Here is a 14933-nt window from a genome sequence, read left to right on the forward strand (position 1 = left end):
ACGGTCAGGGTGCTGTTTGTTTACTAGTAAAAGCTGCAACTGAACACACCAAAAACAAACAGCTGACCAGTTGTCTGTGTTTCAGATCTAAAAAAAAAAAAAAAAAAAGACCATGGGGAAGCAAACAAGCAAACTAGCCAATTAAACTGTTTGAGCATATGTTTGAAAAACCAATTTAAAAAAACGCCTAAAAAAAGGGATTGTAAACTTTTATTTTACTTTCCCCTGACATTGTGGTCTTCTGATTGTAGAAGAAGAAAAAGGGAGGCATTAAATAAAAAAGCAGCCATGCTCAGTGTGTCCTGCTCGACCAACCATGAGCTGCAACGTCCCTCAAATTCCCTCCAGCCAAGGACCTTTGTTTTATGTTGCTCACCATTGCTCGACTGTTGACTCTTGAATAAGGCAAAAAAAAAAAAGATGTCCAAAAAGTATTTATGGGAGACGCCACAGATGATCAACAGCCAACTGTTACTGTGCTGCGAAGAGTCATGCTCCAGTTCTGGAAACTTTTAATGGTCATTTGTAATTATTGTTGATATTTATAGACTAATTGACCAATTATGCAAGTAATTATTCAGACAAAAATATATGATGACTGATGATACTGTACACTGACTGACATGCAGGGGTGACATGTTTCTGTAGGCCAACCAGGAAGTTAGCATCACCTTGGTTCCTTCAACAAAAGGCCAATGGGATTTTAACATTGGCTTTTAGATCAATGCAGAAAATAAACTCTGTGACAAACACATCTTTATGATACTGGCACATTTTGTTCAGGAGGATAATCTTCACAGATTAACACCATTTTATGATTTTTGAAGGATAAATACAATCAGCAGAAGTAAAAAGCTAATGTTACGCGAAACTTTCAACTTGTAGTTTGATTGAGTTCTGACCTCTGCGACAAAAGCCTTTCCTCTTACAGTTAGTAACAGTTTGTAAGAGCGCGGGTACAAACACAATGAGGTTGTAAAGAGGGACTGCATGGTGAGTAGATCGGTTTTCATTTTCAGTGTGATGACGTGTAACGTCCCCGACAACCTGTGTAACGTCATTTAGCCTCTGGTTAGCAACAGGCCTTTTTTTAACACACATTAAAGCTTAAATAAATCACAACTGGGGTATTTACTGACATATTTTATGTCATAGAATAAAACCTAAAAATGTCTTGAGCTTGTGTTAAGACCTTATTTCAGTCATCTAACCAAAACCTCCTTCAATTAACCCCGAGACTTCAGGACAAGGGAACTGAAAGTGCTAAAATGCTAATTTATTTCCAGGTTTTAGGATTCATTCCTGCAGTATTCTATTAAAACCCAAAAAGGATGTTTTAAATGGCTGCACTTTTACATCTAAAAGAAATTCTAGATATCACTTAATATAGGTTATCAACTGCTTAAACTTAGCTGATCAGCTTTGAAGGTCAGTGATGACAAACGCATGCTGTTCAGGCACAGCTTGTTCAAACCCACCCGGTTTAGTTTACACTGCACTAATACTGTATGTCAGACTGACCTGTAGGTAGATGTGTTTAAATAACTTTTTTGCGTCTGATAAATCAGATAAAACATGCATAACGGACCCACTGTTGTGTCTGACAGGCTTGAAGAGGTTAAAAACGAGAGTAGCCAACTCAGGCTTTTGCTTTGAAATGAGTGCATATTAGCTCAGCCAATAGCTGCCTATCATGCAGGTATTCCACTTGTGGGAGTCAAGGCTTTCGTGGGTTCTTATGTAACACTGGCACAAAGGTCCTATTTCCTACTATTAAGTGAAGTCTTTTAACTGTATTTATCTGCGTTCACTGCAGAGGAGAGGCTTTTCTATTCACATTACATTCATGAATGCACACCCACACACACACACAAAGGCAACCGCAGTTCACAAACCACACACATTCACCAAACGACCCCATGACTCATCACAAGAGCTGTTAACATCCAAAAAGCCTTACCTTCCCCTATAGAGAAATCCACTCATTTTTCAGCTGCACGGATAATAAAATAAGACACTTCAGATTCAAAGCAGCTCCAACAGCTGCTCCCCCAGTGTCTTCTCAACCGTCAGGTGAGTCCTCAGTCTGACTGCCTCCACAGACCTGAACACATCCATTTATTTCCCAACTGCCAGTAGAGCTCCAGCGCACAGTCAGACTCCAAAATACCAGCCAGAAAAAAAAAAAAAAAAAAAAAAATCAAAAGTTCTGAGTTGGTCTGAAGCTTTGAGCCAGTTGTTTCTCGCTCCTCAAAGCCAGAGCAGAGTGACCACAGTCAGACGGGCTGTTCGGCCGTGAGGCTCCCAGAGGAGCGAGCCAAGCACCCAGGCAGTCATTTGACGTGGCAGAGAGAGCAGCAGTGGAGAGAGGAGGTAAACACCAGTGGGGAGCAAAGGTACACACAGACTGCCTGGTTCAGCATGAAAGAGTGATCTGTTTCAGCATGCTCCAAAACAGACGCTTCACTAGGTGTGTGTATGTGAGTGTGTGCGTGTTTGTGTGTGTGTGTTAGCATGTGTACAAACCACACTAACGTCTTTCTGCCATTGCTTGTAAAACAGTCACTGAACTGTCAATTGACTATTTTGCCTCTGGTATTTTTTGTAGGCAGGGTGGAGCAAAAGAAGAACACCTGTGTGTGTGTGTGTGTGTGTGTGTGTGTGTGTGTGTGTGCGTGTATGTGTGTGTGTGTGTGTATTATGCACCCCCTCCTCTCCCTGCAGGTGTGTGTGACATGTTGGAGCAGGTAAAACAAGGTATGAATCCAGACACTAATCTCCAACACAAAACACTCATCAAGCTGCTGCTGCTGCTTTACATTTCTGCCTGCTCGTCTGATCTGAGGATCTTTCTTTATAAAACCACATTAACCGAGTCGATTATCACTCTCTTAGAGAAGCATTTCAAAGGGCTCCCACTGCAGCACTACTGACTCGATTCAAACGGACAAGCAACGCATTGAGGCCGGTGGAGGGAGCTCAGGATTAAAGGCAGACAGCGGCGGGGCCCGGAGTCAGCAGCAGAGGTCTGGATCAACGTCCATGGAAATTCTTCCTCAGTGCTTCTCAAAACAGGAGGGTGTGGTCTGATGGATGTGTGTGTGTCTGTGTGCACGGTCTGGGAAAAAAATAAAAAAATCCTGATTTAAAAGTGAGTTGGTTTGAACTTAGAAGACCTTACTGGTGGTTTTGGGCGCAGCAGTACATTACCATAAAGGATCAAATAGTGCCTTTATTTACCTCAACTACAGAGACACAGACCTTTATTGGAGACTGAACTAGAGACACACCTCTGCAGGGAGAAGCATATTTGATCACAATTTATTAAGAAGCCTGTTTTAATTTTCAAATAATTTGTAGTTTATAGTAAATACAAACTATATGTAATTTACATTTTTGGCCACCAACGTCTTTAAACATTAATATTTGGTTAACTGTAGGCTGCGATGTCAGTTACCAAAACTCAACATCAGGACAACGTCTAATGCCAACGCCAGTTCGACAATGTCATAGGATACTAAGCACAATTGATGTTGATATTTTGTTGTTTTTAAGTTGTGTTGTTAAGCAACCAAAATCCAACATCTTCCACACGCCTCATACCAACACCATCTTGATGTATAAGATTCCAACATTATAGTTTTGAGTAAACCCAACATCTGCTGAACGTCACAACGTCAGTTAGTCAATGCTCGATTTTGACGTCAACTCGATTTTAAACAGACGTTAGAGTCCATCGCCTTTATTACGTTACATTGCCTGCTGTCTTCTTGCATGTTTTTAGATTGATTTCCATGTATAAGACAGCTGCCCACAGATTAGCCTCAGATAGGGAGTCCATCACAATGAACATTTCTTTTCTTTCTTTCTTTATCAGTTATTTTATTGTTGTGTGGTATGGGGGGGGGGGGGGGGGGGGGGGCAATCCGATGATCCCATATAGTGGATGATCTTACTTTGGCAATCTATAGTTTTCAGATTTCAGATGAATTGTACAGATCGCGTCATTAAAGGGTGCTATATATAGATGTCTCATTTTAAAGGTTCATACAAATCACAACATCTATTCAGGTCTTTCAGAATAAAATCTGAGCTGAAACAGGATGCAGAGATTTGTGAGTTTGTCCGTTAAGCTGAAATGACCGGCTTTGTGTCCAGGCAACCATATGCACAACTAGTGAGGTGATCCAGAGTTCAATTAAATCAGTGGCGAAACTTGTAATTCAGATCATGGCAATGGAGTTTTTGGAAGCCATTTTTGGAAACTTCTTCCTTGTTGGTGTGTTTGAGGAGGCTCTGAAACCCCAGATTTCAGGGTGAACTGTCTGACAGAAACTTTTTTCATCCAAAAGATGTACAAAGTCAGTCAGTCACAATGTCTGTTTGCTCACTGATTTCTGAGTTTGGTTTTCCTACGTCATATCTCACAGTTGCCATACTTCTCAGCTCATACATCTCCAATATTACATGTTGAAGTTGACCTTGAATGCACCACCAAGATTTGCAGTATGGTCCCAGTGCACTGAAATGATCTGAAACCAACGGCCACCTGGAAGGAAAGATGATTACGTGACAGCTCACTGGAGGCTTCACAAAATGGTCAGAAGTCGTGCAAAGTTGACATGATTTACAATTAATGTACTGACCTCAACATGCACTCAGAGACCGATGCCAGCGATCACAAATCACTTTAATGAATCTGTACGTGTGAATGAGGCTTCAAACATACAAAAACTGTGGTATGGCCCTTTAACAAGATCTGGATGTTTCAGAACAGGAACACCTGCAGCATGTAAAGAGTAAAGCTTTTGCGAAATACATTCCAGATTCAGGACTTTGTGTTAGCCACAGTCTGTACAAACAGATACATCTGCTGCTGGCCCGCGTTACAATTCAAGGAATCTCTCTCTCTCTCCCTCTCCCTTTTTCTGTCCTTTCCCTGTCTCGACGAGGTATCCTCACATACCTGCCTCACATTCCACACATGCAGCCGCTTCACCCAGGAGGGGCCGAGGGGCTGCGGGACGGGAGGCGGCCTGCAGCCCTGCAGGTCTGAACAGGGGAGGAGCTGTCAGAGGTTGGACTGAGAGGCTTCCCCTCTGCTGAGCCAAACACGTTATGCAACCAGCCAAACAACAGCCCGTCACTCTCTGTGATTTACTGCTCAGGTCACTTGGACTCCTGGATGTTAATCATTGTATTTTCATCTTCCTGTGTTAGGACAGCGGTCTGTCCCACATACAGTGTCTGAGACGGTGGTTCAGAATCTGGGAGAGGGATCCCTAGTAAATGTGAGGGCAAGGGAGAAGAAAAACACATTTCTGCAGCACAAATGATGGTTATTTTTGCTTTTTAATTTGGGAAAAACCTCAGGATGAACTGAGGACTGGACAGTAGACAGTAGACACTGGTTTTTTAAGGGTCACAAGTCAAAAAATGGTTTGAATCAGTACTCTAATGAAGAGTTTTCCGGGCCAGACACTGAGAACAACAAGAACTTGTCACAGTGGCTTTAAAGGTTCCCTGTTCATGCTTCTCTTTGTGAGTATTTTTTATTTTATTTAAGAAAATTTGCGACAGGCGGTTTCTATTTGGATTTGTATCCAGATTTCGTCTCAGACAGATCCCATATGATGTTGGTAAGTGTCTCATAATCCAGCTCCAGTGACGACGGGTCTCATCTCTTGTGTTTTCTCCACTCAATAAAAGGCTGCATCCTTCCTGTGCAGTGTTTCTATGCAGTTTGGTTTTTCCCTGGTTCAGGTTACAATCTAAGGTGACCTTCGGTCCTTATTTCCTTGTCCTTTGTCCTTGTCTTTTTAAGCACTATTGTTTTCATTTTCTTATTTTACTTTACTGATGTCCATCTTGGCTGTCACCAGGTAAATCTGTTCTCTCAACATGCTGAACTGCCATTTAGCCTCGCTGCTTTGGACTTCTGTCAGTGCTGAGTCATGTTTTTGACTCTGTTTTTCACACATGACCACCGTAGTTAAAAGTCAGAAAACTAGATATCCTGTTCTTTTGGATGAGCTACCATGTTTATTTTTAGCAGACCGGTTGTAATTAGATAACCTGAGACAGGCTGTGTTTCTCTGAACCAGGTCAGTTTGTGCAGGATTTAGACTCAATTAGACTTAATTCACCACCGGAGTAAATCGAGATGAGTGATGTGAGATGATTTCAGTTTCAGCTCCCTGACAAAATGAAATAAGGGAGGGATTTACAGTAAAAGAAGAAGAAAAAGTAGGAGACAGGACACAGACAGCAAGAGAAGAGGAGGGTAGAGTTTGCAGACAGTAATCTACACTCACTGTAATTATCCTGATCACACCTTTCTTCCTCCTCCTTCCTCTTCCCACACGCCCTTCCATGCCTATCTTCCTCCCTAACTAACGTCTTCCTTTTCTTTCTTTGTTTAGGCAGCTGTCATCAGAGAGCAGCAGCACTCACTGACGCTCTGCCAGCTAAACCTTAAAGGTCCCATATAGTGTAAAGGTAGCTGTCCATGTGTTGTTTGATTATAAAGCAGGTCTAGGTTCTGTATTAATACTGTGAAAGAATCAAAGCGCTCAGTCCACAGAGAAATGCACACAGCCTGTATTCAGAAACTGAGCCCTAAAACAAGCCATCAGGACTGTAACTTTGTGATGTCACAACAAAGCAGTCATCGTCCTCAAGCCCCGCCCACCTGGACCCACCATCCAACCTTGCAGGATTTAGTCTCTGTGTGTTTATCTGAAATCTGATATATTTTTATTGGAACACTCAGAGTTTTCTCACCTGTTTCTCAACCTGTTGTTACTAGAGCTCCAGAGAGAAGCCTGAGAGAGAAGATTTAAAACTACACTGAGACTGTTTTTGGGTCTTAAAACCACAAATATATCTTCTTATGGAACACTTCAAATAAAAGGCTAAAATATGCCAGCTTTAAACTTTCAGAATAAACACCTACTTCAAAGCTGCACTGGTAATTTCACACAAAAATAAATCTAGAATGTGCTATTTGTAGATGGAAAGCACAGTCGACAATCTACAATTGGGCATCACCAAACAAAAGGAAAAAAAGTAGTGCCATCTAACTGCAATATAAAACATCTGTAAGCTCTAGCAGTTCTATCTTTAAATGTTTCTCCTTTCCTGTAGGAGTTGCTGTTGCACTTAATGCCATCTAACTTCACTTGCTGGCTTCAGAAATGGCAGCAAGAAGCAACAGTTTCAACATTTTCAATGCTGCTGAGCCAGAAATCCTGAGATATTCCTCACGATTGCCAACGTGGAGCTGTTCTCTGACCATTTAATACCAAAAGGATAACAGGGGATGAGATGTTTAACTGATTTCTATCAGTTTCATATTTCACCCAAAAGTTTTGACGCTGCATGGCGTTGGAGAAGATTCAAGCAACCGCAGCCGACATCAGAAACTCATTTGAGAAAATCTACAACATCTGATATACGTGTGATGTCTCTTTTGCAGCTACATTTTGTGGTTCAGGTACTTTTTTTTTTCACATAATCTCAGCTGGATTTTCGGAATCTTCCTCCACCACCATCTGTAAAGAATGAGGCACAGACCTCCTCGCTCTCTGATTAGATCCAGGGCCTGTGCACCTTCCCTCTGTTTTGGGAGGGATGCAACTCTCTAATTAATGCGGTTGTGTCTGTACAAGCTGTCGATGAGGATCTTTCAGAATGTGCGATGTGTTTACAAGGCCAAGAGTCTGTCAGAGGGAGCTGGAAAATGACAAGTGGTTTGTCAACAGCGTGGCCAAAAACATCAGGAAACATCACGCTGGTGTAATGCTGATTTTACGGAAATGTGATGATTCACTGTTAAAATCTGCAGCAGAATCTCAACATAAACAAATACAATGTGATTTGCAGAACTTCGTCTGATTCAGTGTGAGCATATGGCCATCATTGCTGTCCTGCATGTGACATGTATTTATTATTAATGAACATCTTACTGACCCCCATTAAAGGCTCATATTACTTAACACCACATTTACAAATAATCAATAACTATGTGTGCTGTGTTTGGCTCAAATAATAAAAATAACATGAAAATCATTAATCTCCATTTTTGTTGATTTTTTCTTTTCTTTTCTTTCTTTTTTAACATCTTACCTTTAAAACCCCCAGTGTGTTGGAAGTAAACTTTAAAGGACCTATTTGTAGGTTACATAACCAGCGTTAGCATTAACAGCTGTTTACTTACCAAGGGTGGAAAGCAACACTAATGTTAACTCTCGTCTCTATCATGTCTTTTCTTCTACTTAAGTTAGCACGCTAACCAGCTAGCCCTGGCCCTTCTCATCACTTTCTGACAGCGACTCACTGTAGCCTCCAGTCTGTCATGAAGATGTAGCTGCTCAGAGGGCTGAGGCCTATTATAAACTCTTGTCTTGTAAATGTATGACCAAAGCTACACTAAAGAGAAAACCTCAAAATAGCACCTTAAATACCTGCAACATCATCTTTAACAACTGGATTGGAAAGTAGGTTTAGTTACTTTTTCTTTTTTCAGGAGAAGATGACACTTTGACTGTTTCCATTGCGAACAAGAGCAATCAGTGCTAAGGTTCATGACTAACAGCACCAGAATGTATGTGAATCTTCAGCTAACTCAATATCTCAAGTATCTATTGAAAGAACAGTAAAGTTTACTTATTTTCAGGAAGGAAAGAAAATAATGAAATAAATATGCAAGCTGGTGTAAGCAGACCTGTACCGAAGCAATGCACTTAACTGCTTCTGTCTCTAACAGTAGTGGTATTAAAGTGATGACAAAAGCTGTGTATTTTCTTAAAGCAGAATAAAACGTGACAGCTGTTTGGTTATTGAAATCACAAGTAGGAAATATCATTTGTGTGTGAGGTCTGGTTAAATATATTTCAAGTACAACACAGAGGCGACTGAGCCCTGCATCAGGACAACAGACTGAACTGAACCTCTGCTCACACACCAGCCAGTCCACAACTTAGACACAGTTAATATTAAGATAAAATCCTGCACAAGCTTTTTCATTGATCCACTTCGTGTGATGTAGGCCTACCAATCAGTCAATCAGAGTTGACAGGCTCAGTCTAAAAGCGGTGTCAGTGTGGACCGGGGGCCAGAACACAGATGTGGTTTTTAAGTTATTGTTGTTGTGAGACACTCTGCTCTGTCTTGTCTGCACCTTACCATGTGTGAATGCTTTGTTTGCCGCTTGCCTCAGAGCTATATTATATATATTATCCCAGTGAGGATGACTAACTCACTGTAATGAGATTTGCATACAACCTCACAAACATATTCTAATACTTAAAATGTTGCAGAATTATGCAATTATGTGGCTTTAAAGGTGTTTTGCATGTTTTAGCCTATGCACTGCTGACCGTGTAAAAAGAAAAAATAACAGTATGGTCCTTTAAATGGGGCCATACAGCACAAACAGAACTCCTCATGCACAGTAGGCCTGCTGTGTGTCACCATACAACTCAGAAATCAATAAATCAATACCGAACAGGAAGCAGTTATTGGCTGAGAACAGTCAGACACCCCCTGCAGACACATCAAACAGCTGTCACCCACATGACCACGTCAACGCACTGGCTGCACGGTTAACAATTAACGTCAACACAACACACTGTGAGTAAACAGAGCCATTAACTCTGTGCAGGTCCGCTGCAACTTGTTTAAAATTCACCAATGCTATTATCACTCCTTGAATTAATTAATATCATTATATAATAGCATGTAAAGCTTCTACAGTGCAGCGCACAGTGAATTACCTCTCAGTTCCTGATTAGTGACAGCAGCGGTCCCCTCTCCATCTTCTTCTAATCACGTCGACGGGATCCTCCGCGCACATCACCGGATCACCGGTTTTCCTTTGCTTAACCATCCGTCATCCAGCCCCGGTTACAGCGGTGCGGATCCATCCGCCAGCATCCCTGATTATTACCTCAGTCTGGAGTCAGAGATGCTGATGCTCAGACGCCACCGCCGATGCTCCCGTTTCAGCTCATTGGTCGGTAGCAGAGAGGGACCCCCCACCCTCCCCTTCCTCCACGACCCAATAAACGGCAGACTGGATTTTCACGCTTCAGATGCTCTACCCCCCCCCCCCGCCCCCCCGCCTCCCTCCCAGCGGTGCGGCGTACCCAAACATCAAAGGAAGAGCCTCGTGATGCGGAGGGGAGGCCCGTGCACTCGTTTTGGCGCACAACCATGTGAGGGGTTGATCAATCCGCGGGATAAGACATGTTAATTAAGGCGGGTCAGGACAGTGATCAATGCCTCGCCCTGAGGGGGGACAGATCTAAAGGTAAACAGATGGGGGGAGTCCCACACCCAGGTAAACACTGTAGCCTACGTCACACAAGGTGGGAAAAAATAATCATATAAGTTCACATGTAGGACACAGTGTCTGTGAAGACTCTCATTCATCCAGGTCATGCTATCTCTAAGGAGACAGATGAAGACCTTACACCTTTAAAGTTCTGTATGTGGACCCTTAGATAAGATTTCCTCAAGCAAACCAAAGGATCAGCTAATGAAAAGATGACAGGAAAACTTGAGTGCAAATGATGAAACTGTATAGTTCCTGGAAAAGCAAAACAAAAACCAGAGAGCTGATAATAATTTATAGTATCTGTCTGTTGTTCTCTAACTGTTGTGTCCCATGTCACCTCGTGCCATTTCTTCTATTTTATTTTTTTATTTTTAGTCTCCTCTGCCCCCCCACCACCCCACAGCAGATCTTCCTGCTAGTGACTCTGTGCCAAACTGCTGTTATGTCACCTGGTGGCCAAATGTTGAACTACAGCTCTGTTATTCTTGCTCTGCTCTCATATTTTGTCATTCAAGGTGGAGTGTTTTTTTTGTTTTATTTGGAGGACTTTACACACACACCCACACACAGACATACATGCATGTCTTAGGCTCTATCCAAAGTTCAAAAACAGACCAAACCAACACCTCTGGAGCTCAATAATTAATGTGAACGAATGTTTGTTTAATCTGTGCAAATGTTAAAGCAACAGTTTGAACATTTTGGGGGAGTTTTATGTTGGGACTATTTCTTGGTGAATCACATAGCTGCACTTAAAGGAACAGGCAGAAATAGATAACAGAGGTTGTCACTCTGTTTATTTACTTTAAAATGTTTAAGATATAGGGGAAATCAATGTGCATGTGCGTGTCTGTGTCTGTGTGAGCACAGCCCCATTATATATTTGCGTGTCCTTGCATGAATCGAATGTGTGTGGTTTCCATGTGGATTGTGTTGGTGAGTGACATTACGTTTATGTAGTAGAAAATACTCAGCCCACTCTTCGGTTTCCCGCTGTGTTTGTTTGAATTTGTCATAATTGTGTGTGACGTGCCGGCTGAAGTCAGGACGTTTCAGCTGACTGTTAATATTAGCTCATTCCTGCACTCAGAGCTGATGCAGTGATCAAAAACTTCATCGCCAGGGGATACACAAGCCGCCTGTCCCGGCCTGGCACTGATCATCTATCAGAACCTCAGGTGGGTCCATCAGCACAAACACATGTTGCACAGCTGTTCAGCGTCTCAAAAACTTGCTGGAGATTCCAAATATGTGGTGATATTTGGTTTTGAATCCCTAGAACATATGCAAAGTTCTACTCAAAATAAAATGGCACTCTAACTTGTATGATTGAAACTATTTCCATCATATTTTGCAGCAGCCACAGAGGAACAGGAACAGGCTGAATATAGTATGGCAGCACAGACGATCATGCAGCAGACAGAGGGAAAGTCATTGGTGAATTGTGGGGCTTAATTAGGCAACAAGGGACAGATGTGGCTCAATCAGGGAATAACCTGCCAGGAGCAGCAGCAGGGTCATGGTGAATGACAAAGGGTGGGAAACTCAGAGGACATCTGGGGGAGGGACAGTGTATGACAGTGTCCCCAGAGAATACAGAGATTAACAGAAGGAATAAAGGGAGATAAAGCAGGTGTCACCATGACAAAGTCATCAATGCAAGTGGGAAAAAACTGTCAGGATGTGATTCCCACATTTTCCCAAACTCTCCCAGCTAGAAAATGAGCTACAGAAGCAGTTACTTCACACAGTGGTGCTAAAATAGCTGTAAAGTTACTATAGCCAGCTGTTTCAAAGTAAATAACATAGTAACATTAATATTAGTTATTAGTTTATCCAGCTGTTGAAAAAGAAGCTTCATAGCCCACAGTTTGTTCTCATTACACCACCACAGATACACCTTATAATACAGGATGATTGTCTGTACCTCCCACTCTGCATCATCTGATGCTGAAGGTTTGCATGATAACATACTGAATAGTAAATACAAAACATTGACTTACATTCTAAATGTGCTTTTTATATGCTACATGTGATGTGTTTGATCATATAATTGAGGGCTCATTTACATGCCTATGTTATTCTATGTTAACCTATTTTTGCTTAGCTAGGCTAATGCTGCATTCACACCATACTGTAACTAGCTGGATCTATTGTATTGGTATTAATATTTGATTTTATTTGGATGATACTGATATCGAAGCTGTTGAAAGTCCTTATTAAGTCAGAATTACAGTTGAGAGGCACAAGCAGGTTTTCCCACAAGTTTCAATTCAGCATATTATACCAATTGTATTTTTTTGCGAAATGGTACATGCTAAAGTCAGCATGTTAACACCTAGTAGTAGTTGATGTGTGGCAATTGTAGGCATGATGTTTAGGCATGTTGTAGGCATGTTTAGTTTCACATTGCTTGAGGTTAGCAGTCCCCATGCTTCCAGTGCAGGCTAGGCTAAATGCTAAGCTAAAGCCTAAAATTACACAAACCTTCTCATGTGACTCTGAGTAAGACAAGTGAGACAGCAAACAAATCAAGTACTTCCCCAAGAAATAAGCAAACGTTTAAAGGAGCTATATGTATGTTTTTGCCATTGCTACATATAGCTAACGTTGGCATTAACCAGCTGTTTACTTACCAATCTAGAAGAAACGTGAGTCCGTTCCAAGAGCTGTATCCAGCGGTGGAAAGCAACACCAATGTTAGCTCTTGTCTCCGTCACATCTTTGCTTCCAATGAAGTTAGCATGCTAACCAGCTAGCCCCAGCGCGTCTCGTCACTCTCCAATAGTGAGTCACTGCAGCCTCCAGTCTGCCCTGAAGACATATAGTGCTGCTCAGAGAAAGTATTATAACCTCTTGTCTTATAAATGTAAATCTTTTGCTTGTATTTCTATGACTTATTTGCTTCTACTGGAGTTAGCATGCTAACAAGCTAACCCTGGACCATCTCACCACTTTCACACCACATTCAACAGCAGAGAAAACTTACTTCTACCACATGTGTGGTGGTAACTTTTGATTTTTGTTGATAAAAAAATTTGTTGTACTGTTTCAGAAACTGGGCCACCACCTTTTGCAGCCATGATGCAAAAATCTGTGTTTTTTGTAAGCTAAACATGGATTGGAGTAACATTAATGGATATGAGAATTATTTATAAAATAAACTGTGGGCCTTTTGTAGTGGGTCAGAGTTGGGTTTTGTTGAACCACAGTGTTTTTCTCTCATTTTCTCTCTCCCTTCTGTCCCCACCTCATTTTCTCCCACTCCCATCATTCCTGCTGTCTCTGTAGATTTAATATGTTTGCAGGGCAGGCTGCCTGCCTTTGCTTAGAGGGAAAAGATCCTGCACAGCACAATAGTGCAACAACACACATAATGAGTGGAGAGGGGAAAATAAAGATGAAGAAGAGTCGTTCCTCAGGGGAAGTGAGGCGTCAGCAAGATTTCATGAGACCCAGCTCAGGCTGATGATGAGTCAAAAGAAAAAGAAAAACAGAATTCCTCAGAATGAAAACTGCAGAGCGGAGGAGCGGGACGTCCAACAAAGAGATTTGGACGAGGTCTAATGATAATGTCGCTGGTCGAAATGTATTATCATGGCATTGTTTTAAATCAGATTCAACTTTCTCCTCTGCCAAGTTGGTCTCTGTCATGGAAACTTGTAATTACAGCAGATCAGAGCAGATGAAATTTGGAAACTGCTGTGTCAGAGCTTATTATGGATGCTTGGCTGAACTTGAAGCTTGGTTTAGTTTATCATGCTCTATGTGGACTGAAATCATCTGTGCTTTCCTGTGCTTGTGCAGCAGAGCATGAGCAGTGGCTGGATCACAGGACGGATCCACTCTAGAAGTCCAGATAGTGGGTTCACAGAGAACAGGGTGTAACTATACCAGTGAGGACACTGAGGTGATGTCTCTTGCCATTTTTCTGGGAATTTGGGGATTTTAGCAAAGTGGGAGGAGTTTACTATTAAAAGCATACACATGGTGGGTATGATACAGGTTCATACGTTTCTATTTGACCAATTAGATAAATCAAGTATTCAACTTCAATCAAGTTTGAATAAATCAGAACTAACTGGGAATTTTTTTTATTGATTCAAACTGAAACCACGCAGGTCAAACCTAAACTAACATTTCATTGTGAAATTGAGGCGGTTCTGTTCATTCACAGTGACTTTGTTGCTTTATTTGAATAACTCAGAGAACTGTCACACGGGTGGTCCAGATCTGGTGCCAGAGGCTGTGCAACCACTTGATCTCACATGAACAAAGTTTCATACTCACGTATGAAATACAGAAATGCATTTTTTTAAACAGCAAAGGGCTTTACCTTTGTTCACATGATTTCCTTTTATGGTGTTAAATATACTGTTGTCATAATTATTCACTCAGCACGGCACATTATTTTACTCCATTTTGCATTAATGAAGAGCAATTGTCTAGTTTAGGGATCAGTCAATACAACATGTTTTTGATTAAGGGACACATCTATCTTCAAACTTGTCCTTCATTTTGATCTCAGCTACACACCTGTAAAGTTTCATGATTGTGTCTTGCACAGTTGTGAACATCTGTCCACAGACAGACA

At 41.6% G+C, this 14933-nt stretch overlaps 1 protein-coding gene and 1 long non-coding RNA gene across 3 annotated transcripts in view; one reads left to right on the forward strand and one right to left on the reverse strand.

The window, feature by feature from the left end:
* The window catches only part of pde4dip (phosphodiesterase 4D interacting protein), a 101956-nt gene extending 91872 nt beyond the window's left edge, over positions 1-10084 (reverse strand). Inside the window, exon 1 of one of the 2 annotated variants that reach the window (XM_056377578.1) lies at positions 9777-10084. Coding sequence is in view for 1 of the 2 variants with exons in the window: in XM_056377577.1 (XP_056233552.1) it covers positions 1961-1986 (26 nt within the window). In the remaining variant the exon portion in view is untranslated. Of the gene's footprint in view, positions 1-1960; positions 2105-9776 lie in introns of those variants that run through there. The other variant, XM_056377577.1, reaches the window with a different exon arrangement.
* On the forward strand, positions 2268-3288 carry LOC130170370 (uncharacterized). Its single transcript, XR_008827973.1, has 3 exons — positions 2268-2396; positions 2609-2757; positions 2896-3288. It is a non-coding gene; the product is annotated as an uncharacterized LOC130170370 (long non-coding RNA).
* Positions 10085-14933: the final 4849 nt, after the last annotated feature.

Source organism: Seriola aureovittata, chromosome 6 (genome assembly GCF_021018895.1).
Source record: "Seriola aureovittata isolate HTS-2021-v1 ecotype China chromosome 6, ASM2101889v1, whole genome shotgun sequence".
Classification (NCBI taxonomy): Eukaryota; Metazoa; Chordata; class Actinopteri; order Carangiformes; family Carangidae; genus Seriola; species Seriola aureovittata.